The following is a 9481-nucleotide window of genomic DNA, read 5'->3' as shown; positions in this document are numbered from 1 at the left end:
GGCTGATACTGGGGGCTCCTCGGTGTGCGGCGCAGCGACGGGAGAAACAGCAGATCTACAAGCTCACAACGCGTCGCCGTCCAGCTCTCACGGTCACTGTGGTGAGCTTCTAGATCTGCTGTTTTCCTTCCGGCGCGCAGCCTTTTACATCTCACGAGAGGGAGGCGTGATGTGGGGTTGACAACACTACGTGTCCAGACAGAAGCAGCTCCGTGGTGTTTTATGTTATTATTATTATTATTATTATTATGAACCATAATGTTATAAATACTGATCTGTGTTACTATGTGTGTGCATGTGAGTCAGATATGAGTGTTATTATGTGTTAATACACAGGAGGCTAGTCTCTGTAGCCTCTCTGCTAGCAGACACACTTCTTCACTAAAGTGCAACACATCGACACCTCCATCGGATCGGATCGACGATAATCGCTGATTATATCGATCGTCGCTGCAGATCGATAAGAGAACCTGATGGCGGGTGTGGGCGCAGCATCAGAGTTCTCCTCCTCGGCTCTCCCTCCCCCCAGGACGAGGATCTTTAAGATCATAGTGATCGGAGACTCTGGCGTGGGGAAGACCTGCCTCACCTACCGCTTCACCGCCGGCAAGTTCCCCAGCAAGACCGAGGCCACCATAGGGGTGGACTTCAGAGAGAGGCTGGTGGACATAGACGGAGAGAAGATCAAGGTACTGTACTCTTGAGTCATCACTGTGACGTCATAACGGCTCTAATGACGTCATGCATGCTGCATCAATGACATCATATGCAGCTGCATGACATTCATGCTGCAGCAGTATCGGTGACATCATACAGTATCAGTGACATCATACAGTATCAGTGACATCATACAGTATCAGTGACATCATACAGTATCAGTGACATCATGCAGTATCAGTGACATCATACAGTATCAGTGACATCATGCAGTATCAGTGACATCATACAGTATCAGTGACATCATGCAGTATCAGTGACATCATACAGTATCAGTGACATCATGCAGTATCAGTGACATCATACAGTACCTGCAGTGTGTAAACACTAACAGTCATCATGCACACAGACAAGGGGGCACGGTCAGTAGCACTGTCGCCTCACAGCTAGAAGGTCCTGGGTTCGATTCCCACCAGGGACGCTGTGGGCCCCACCTAGGGGTTGGTGAAAGGGCCTACTCTGTGTGGAGTTTGCATGTTCTCCCCGTGTCCCCTAGGGCATTGGTTCTCAAAGTGGGGTCCGGGGACCCCCAGGGGTACTTGAGGGGGTTCCAGGGGATCCCCAGCTAGATGATGGACAGGAACCAAATGGACCCTTATGGGTCTGTAACTCTGAGAGTGTACAAATGGAACCAAATGGAACTCTGAGAGTGTACAAATGGAACCAAATGGACCCTAACGGGTCCATTTGGTTCCATTTGTACACTCTCAGAGTTAAATTAACATTGGTTTTACAATGTGAATTGGGGTCCCAGAGGTATAAATGCCATTAAATGGGGGTCCGTAGCCTAATGCATGTCAAACTGGGGGTCCTTGAAATTAAAATGGTTGAGAATCACTGCTAGAGAGCCGTAAAAACATTCTCTTATTGGGGTCCCTGGCTTATCTTTTCAAATGGGGGTCCGCGGGGTAATAAGTGTCAATTAGGGGGTCCTTGACATGAAAAAGTTTGAGAACCACTGGTACCCTCACAAAAAAACATGCTGTAAGCCTGGTCTCTATACTGCCTCCCCTGGTCAAGCGGGGCGCCTGATGCACTACGTCCTACCGGGGAACCCCCCCCCCGTCAGGTGATAAGAAGGCCTGCTCACTCCTCATGCGTTTAAGGAAGCATGAACTCAGTTCTTAGGAAGGTCCGGCTTCAATTCAATTCAATTCAAAGGGCTTTATTGGCATGAGAAAACATACGTTTACATTGCCAAAGCAGAATTATGGGCGTCCCTCCCCTGAACACGGGCCAATTGTGTTCGTATAGACGCTGGACAAAGCCGGATGCACCACGGTGGATTCGAACCCACAACCTCCATGGTGGTTTGAGTCTGGTTTGTTAGAACATTCATGGCCAAGGAAGGTGAACAGAGGAAGCCCTCCTTACAAGAGTAACATTATTAGTTTTTTGACCGTACAGATCTAACAGAATGGACCCATGAGGGTGACAGAGGGGGTCTGTAAGCTCTCAGGTTATGTCCACTCCACACGTACACGGGTATTAGGTTCCTCCTTTGTTTAAAATGTTGTTTTCCTGCATGTCTACACAACAATGTTTATAAAAAACTAAATATCTCCATCCACATTATAAGGCTTAACACATCATGAGACTGTCTATTGACCTGTCAACAACTGCAGTGTCACCATGACACACAGACCATACAGCCTGTCTGTCTGTCTGTCTGTCTGTCTGTCTGTGCTCTGTAGATGACACACAGACCATACAGCCTGTCATCAGGCGGCCGGAACCAACGACCGGAACCACCGGCGCCGTGCATCTCCAAAATGATTCCCCTAGTTTAAAACGTGTTTAGTTTGGTATAATGTTTTGGTTGCTTTAGTTATAATAATGGTTTGGTATCTATGTCCATCTTTTATTCTAACTCGTAGCACGACTAGTGAGACTAAACTAATTGATTGGCATTATGTGGGGAACAAAAACAATGTGACACCAACCGGAACCAACCACATTTTTTCTAAACCGGATCACAGGCTAGTTTTAGAACAAATACTAGAAAAAGTATCCGCCAGGTTGTAACCTCTATTACAAGTTATAATAGAGGTTGTGTTGTGTTTGTAACAAGCGTCATGCAAATCGGTACACAGTATCTCTATGGTCACAGACGGACGGACACACACACGGACACACACACACACGGACACACACACACACGGACACACACACACACGGACGGACAGACGGAGGGTAAAACATACTCTCCACCATGCCTTCGGCCTGGCGGAGACAACCAGACTTTCCTCTGAGGTGGAAAGAATGGTGACAAGAGGTTACTCAACAGCATAGAAAAAGTGACCGTGTTAAAAATATGTGATGTACGTATGTTTATGTGTATAATTCATATTATGAATGCATTGTCTCTGTGCGTCGTCCTCAGATCCAGCTGTGGGACACGGCGGGCCAGGAGCGCTTCAGGAAGTCCATGGTGCAGCACTACTACCGCAACGTGCACGCCGTGGTGTTCGTCTATGACATCACCAGCGCCGCCAGCTTCCGCAGCCTGCCCGCCTGGATCGAGGAGTGCCGGCAGCACGCGCTGGGCACCGAGGTGCCCCGCATCCTGGTGGGCAACAAGTGTGACCTCCACCACGCCGTGCAGGTATGAGTGGGTTTGATATGATTTGATTTATTTAACCCATTGAGACCGGGAACACATCTGTGTCATTTTTTTAACATTTCTTTGGCTATTAGAAAAATAGCAGATCGCTATGAGCTTGTAGATCTGATATTTTTTTTGAAAGATCGTGAACATTTGTGCAAATCTTTGAATATAGATATCAGAATCAGAATCAGAATCAGGTTTATTGTCACATCACAGGTTTACAAGGTAAAAAAAGTCAAAGTGAACATTTCTAACTCAAATCTTTGCTTCTGGGGGATTCTACAAATATCTTCTAAATCCTAACAGTTTTATTTTTTAAACTTATGTTGCTATAATATCAGTGGTTCTCAAACTTTTTTTCATGTCAAGGAGTTAAAATGTTTATATATTTAAAGATTTTCACAAATTTCCACGATTAAAAAAAAATGTTTTTTTGTACTGTATTGTAATGCAGCTGGTCCTTGTTTCCAAGACAACTTTCTGACAAGGGAGACAAAATAAAGGAACCTTGAACCTTGAACCAGAGTAGCAACCGACCGCCCCATCTACTCGGGCTATGGGAACAAGACGCACGCTGAGTCTCTGGTCAGGAGAGACAGAGGCGGTGCTCCTGAGACTGGTTCATCACCTCAAATGTTTTCACATGCATATTTTAACATGCCGTTTTAAAGCGAGTAATACACCGTCTGGACGCCATCTTGAGTTGGATAAATAACGGTGACCTGCCGAAATATGTGACCATCTTGTGGACTTGAATTAAATTCACCTCCTGTGTTCAAGATTCAAGATTCATATAGTATATCCATAAGGGTCTATGTAGGGTTAGGTATGTCCCTATTATGACCAGGGATACGCTCTGAAAGTGTGAAAAACATATTTCTTCATGTGACCATGTGTTTAACGGTAAAACCTGCTTAATAAGCTCCACCTCTATCTCGTCCAGGTGAACACGGACCTGGCCCAGCAGTTTGCCGACGCCCATTCCATGCCGCTGTTCGAGACGTCGGCCAAGGACCCCACGGCCGGCCAGCCGGACGCCGGCCCCGTGGCCCCCACACCGCCGCGCGGCAGCAGCGACCACGTGGAGGCCATCTTCATGACCGTGGCTCACAAGCTCAAGTCCCAGAAGCCCCTGGTGCTCAGCCAGCCTCCGCCCGACACCACCATCAACCTGGGCGGGGGGGGGAGGGGGCGGGACCAGGGAGACGAGGAGGGGCGGGGCTGGGCCTGCAGCAGCTGCTGAGAGACACAGAGACCCCGGAATGGGTTCCATCACGTTTGGAACCGTTTCCAGAACCCGTTTTTTTATCTCACTGTTTAGAGCTGGTACAGTATGTGGACACGTTGACGTTGTTTCAGCTTAAAGGGGTAGTTCACCCACAAAAATGACTTTTTTTTCTCCTATCGATTTAGTCACCCCTTGAATTCATGGATATTGTTTGTTTTTTGTCGCATTAAGCCAATAGGCAACGGTTCCGGTAGGAGATACAAAGGAGACTCTTTGTGTCTCCTACCGGAACCGCTGCCGGTCATCAAATTATTGGCTTAGAGACAAAAACTAAAACATATCCATGAATTCCAGTCTATCGTTTTCTGTCATTTTGGGGGTGAACTGTCCCTTTGTGCTAGTAACACAGATGAGAGGATGTTTGAGCACAGCAGTGCGAGCGTTCTAGACACATGACATCCAAAGCGCCAATGAAATGCTTTCTGTGGTTCTACGGTCCCTAACAGAAGAGATGTGTGAACAACTTTATGCACCTGTACATTTCAGAACCCCCCCCCCCCCCCCCCCCCCCCCGCACAGCGAGGCCAGTGAATCAAGGAGGGTGACATTTGCTGGAGTGAAAAGGCTGAACACACACGGGACAGATGGATGGGGAGGTAGAGCACCTGATTCGGATGCTATCAATGCATTGAATGGGACATTATCACGTTTCATCAGACCATTGAATGGGCGATGTAGGCGACATACTGACCTACCCGCCATTTATCAGACCGTTCATTGGGTGTTATCAGGAGATACTGACCTACCGACGGAGATGACTTATATAAAGTTACGTTTCGGTTTCGGACCATGACGGAACCGAAACCGAACGTCGCAACGCTCGCTTTAGCTCGCTCGGTGGTCCCTCACATGGCTCCAGTTCGCTTGAGCTATACTCAGCACCGTTGGAGTTATGTACCGATAGGCACAGAATGGTAAATCATGTTGTGGGGACTGCTCTGCCTCCGGGTAGGTCAGTATCTCCTGATAACGCCCAATGAATGGTCTGATAAATCGCGGGTAGGTCAGTATGTCGCCTACTTGGCCCATTCAATGGTCTGATAAAACGTGATAATGTGCCATTCAATGCATTGATAGCATTCGAAGCCGGTCGGTAGAGAGAGTGTGTGTGTGTGTGTGTGTGTGGGGGGGGGGGGGGGGGGGGGGGGTGAGGGACACGTTAAGTAAAGGGCTACGGGGGAGTGAGGAGAGAGGAAGCTGAGGGAGGAAGTGAGGAGACAAAAAGAAGTCTCCTAAAGTAAGACGCAGGTGAACAACATCTCGACTCTGAAGACTGATGCTGCTTTTTGCCTTTTAGAAACAACCCTAAGCCACTTAAAACACTGTATACTTATACGTCATGCGACGTGAAGCGCAAATAGCAGATCTACAAGGTCACCACGCGTCGCCATGCGACGCGTGGTGACCTTGTAGATCGGCTATTTTCGCTGTTTATCAGACGTTTTCAAGCCGATTGTAAGAAGCGACAGCGCCTTGCGATGGATTATTTAAGTCAAGCTTATGAGTCGAGCTATCGTCTGCCATGTGCAAAAAATACTGGAAATACTGAAGATCCACCGGAAGCCATTTCCTCATCTATAGAAGAGCCAGTTGATTATATAATTATGTCTGAAAACATTTCCAGGTGCCATCGTGACAGACGGGTGTTGTCTATCGTTTTGTTTTTGTTTACATGGTGCCAGACGGCTACATCGCCTCATCGCCGTCTCTAAGGACAAACGTTGCCAGAATAGTGAATTCCTACGTGCCGTTGGAGTCAACGAGTCAACTAGTGTAAGAGCATAACGGACATAAAAACATGCCAAATGTAGTTAGTTGATCAAAAGTTGTGCTCTATATGAAACCATGTTAGAAAGATAGTTTGAGTTGATTGTGGAAAAAGTTTTGGGTAAGCCTGCCCGTCTCGCCAGCCAGACCGTTGCGTCCCACAATGTTCAAATGCCTCCGTCTGTCTGTCTGTCTGTCTGTCAGACAGTCTGTCTGTCTGTCTGTCTGTCCGTCATACATTCTGGAGCAACAGAAGCTCTGAAAATGATCAGAGGATAAAGACGTGACGTCTCCTCTCCGCTTCCGTTTCGTCTTCGCAATCGCACAAAAATAATCGATGTCTGTATAGCTTGCTGCTTATCAGATATAAAGTGTGAAGATATTTTAAAAGATGTTTTCGTGAACGGTATCAAAATAAGGAACAGACGACAGCTTCCGTTCTGGACTTCCGGGAGGTTTAGTTCCAGACTCTACTGTGAAGCATTGGGAGATTGTGGAAATGTTGTCTGGCCGCGCGAGACTAGAAAGCACACATCAGCTGAACAAACGGCATTAGATTTACGACGGCAGATTTTTTCTTTTTTTTTAAAATAATTTTTATCCCGCAATTTTTGTAACCCTTTTTTTTTTTCACCCGGTGCCAACGACGGCAGAATTTAATGTATAAACGTGACTGTCTCCTTCATATTATAGATCAATCACACAGGAAGGATCAGTTCATTATATACACACACACAGTAATATTATTGTACAAATCAGCGTTTCGCTCAGTTAATGATCAATTCAGGAAGTAAGTGAGGAGCCTCTTTTAAAAGGTTCATATGGGCTTTAATGTGAGTCAAATACTGTCAATGAGTGAATAGAATAAACACGTCTGACGTCACTTCTGTTCCCGTTACATTTCACTATCAGTTGATTAAGTCAAATGGTCATTTTTTATGTATATTTTTGGAACACAGTTACATTATGTGATGTCACTAAAGTCTATTAGATTTCTCCAGGTAACGGAAGTGACGTGACGTCAGTGTACTCTATACTCTCTTAACTAGTGTGACCTCCATACATATTCATGTATTTAATACATGTACATGCATATCTACAGTACATCCTGTATTTAACCCATTAAAATTGGGAACGCAGCAGCTGTGTCAAGATTTCTTTGGCTATTTTTTAAAAATCATGAAAAAATCTTTGAATATATATATTTTTTAAAGCAAAAATGTTTAACTCAAATCTTTGCTTCTGGTGGAATCTACAAATACAAATATCTACAAATAAATCCTAACAGCTTTTTGAAAAAACTTATGTTGTTATAATCAGTGTTTCTCAAACTTTTTCATGTCAAGGACCCCCAAAATGATATGTATTTGTCCGCGGAGCCCCATCTCAAAATATGTTGTTCCAGGGACCCCCACTCCCCCAGAAGCAAAGATTTGAGTTCATTAATAAAAGATGTTTTGCGCTGAGCTTGTATATCTGCTATTTTTTTGAATAGCCGAAGAAATCTTAAACTGACACCGATGTGTTCCCGGTCTTAATGGGTTAAGCATATATATATATATAATACACTACTCTACTCTGCATGTCTCACTCCTCCCGCGTGAATACTGTTCAACTTCTGCCATTGTACACTACATCACTGGTTCCATACTGGGGGGTCCCCAGATGATTATCTTAATGTGCAATATAGTTTTCTCACTCAACAGTAAACAAACCAACATACAGTATAAGTATATACAGGGTATCTGCACAAAGTGACAATTTAATGACTTTTAAGACCTTAACACCAAATTGGCCAAATTGTCAAATATTACGTAAGAAATATTTGACAATTTGAAAATATCAGATATACAAGCTCACAGCTTGTAGCTTGTGAGCTTGTAGATCGGCTATTTTCACAATATTTATCTGTGGAACTGAGTCAAAATGTAATGCCTACAATTCAGAATGCTTGTCAGGGTGGTTGTCAGGGTGGGGGGGTCCCCAGTTCAAATATGATTATTTTGGGGGGTCCCCAGTTCAAATAAGATTATTTTGGGGGGTCCCCAGTTCAAATATGATTATTTTGGGGGGTCCCCAGTTCAAATATGATTATTTTGGGGGGTCCCCAGTTCAAATATGATTATTTTGGGGGGTCCCCAGTTCAAATAAGATTATTTTGGGGGGTCGCGGCCTGAACAGTTTGGGAACCCTTGCACTACATTCTCAATGACTGGTCTGTGACTGAGAGTGTAACAAATGGAACCAAATGGACCCTTACAGGTCTTTGAGAGTTACAGACCTTTAAGGGTCCATTTGGGACCGCTGGAGGTCCCCGCACCAGACATTGAGAACCAGTACACTAGACTAGATGCAGTAGGTTTTTTTAATTCAGAGTGTGACATATCATCCTCTACTGTAGGCCTACATACTGTAGTAACACACATCTACACATTATGAATGTTGCTCTAAACACCAGTGTTGCATTCTGGGTATTGGAGTTCACAGCTGGTTCTGTGGTCTCTGGGTTCAGCTTTATATATTATACACGGCTCATGCTTGTGACCTTGTATGTCCAAAAGAAAAGGTTCTTTTTGTCTTTCTTTTTTTTCTATTTTCTGAAAAGAAACAGTTTTGGTCATACAAGGTTTCCACCTGACCAGGACAAAATGATCTATCTCACACACACACACACACACACACACACACACACACACACACACACACACACACACACACACACACACACACACACACACACAGACACAGTCTGTCTGGTCTTGTATATCTATCAGTCTATCCTCTTCACACTGCCATGCAGATTCTTTATTCTAATAGCATTCAACATGACCTTCTGGAAACTAATTAAACTCCTAAAAAAAAAGGCTTGCAAACTTTATTTCTTTCTCCACTTCAATATTAACAATTGGTATTGTGTTTTATATGGTTGGAAAGCCTGATTAGTCCTTCAATCTATTGTTGAAGTCGAGAAATAATCCACCGAAATAAAGTTTTTATGAAAAAAGAGTTTATGATGGTTTATGTTATTTATCCAGGGACCCTCAGGGTTCATTGAGGGCTGTAACTCTGAGAGTGTACAAATGGACCCGTACGGCTCAGTT

General features: G+C 44.7%; 1 protein-coding gene and 1 long non-coding RNA gene across 3 annotated transcripts; both read left to right on the top strand.

Annotated features, from left to right (window-relative positions):
• Positions 1-44: 44 nt before the first annotated feature.
• On the top strand, positions 45-4568 carry rab33ba (RAB33B, member RAS oncogene family a; the record flags this gene model as incomplete). The annotated part of the gene is made up of 3 exons (XM_084041876.1): positions 45-689; positions 3101-3322; positions 4269-4568. The coding sequence occupies exons 1-3, from the start codon at positions 474-476 to the stop codon at positions 4566-4568; spliced, it is 738 nt and encodes a 245-aa protein (XP_083898002.1). The 5' UTR covers positions 45-473.
• Positions 4569-5774: 1206 nt separating this feature from the next.
• On the top strand, positions 5775-7307 carry LOC311033608. Of its 2 annotated transcripts, none has more exons than XR_014599508.1 (2): positions 5775-6603; positions 6655-7307. It is a non-coding gene; the product is annotated as an uncharacterized lncRNA (long non-coding RNA). The 2 variants fall into 2 exon arrangements; XR_014599509.1 differs by having other exon boundaries at positions 5775-6611.
• The last annotated feature ends 2174 nt before the right edge of the window (positions 7308-9481 follow it).

Source organism: Gymnoscopelus microlampas (assembly GCF_963454915.1).
Source record: "Gymnoscopelus microlampas genome assembly, chromosome: 18".
Lineage (NCBI taxonomy): Eukaryota > Metazoa > Chordata > Actinopteri > Myctophiformes > Myctophidae > Gymnoscopelus > Gymnoscopelus microlampas.
The sequence above is the reverse complement of the archived record's forward strand: the minus strand, read 5'-3'. Positions and strand labels throughout refer to the sequence as shown.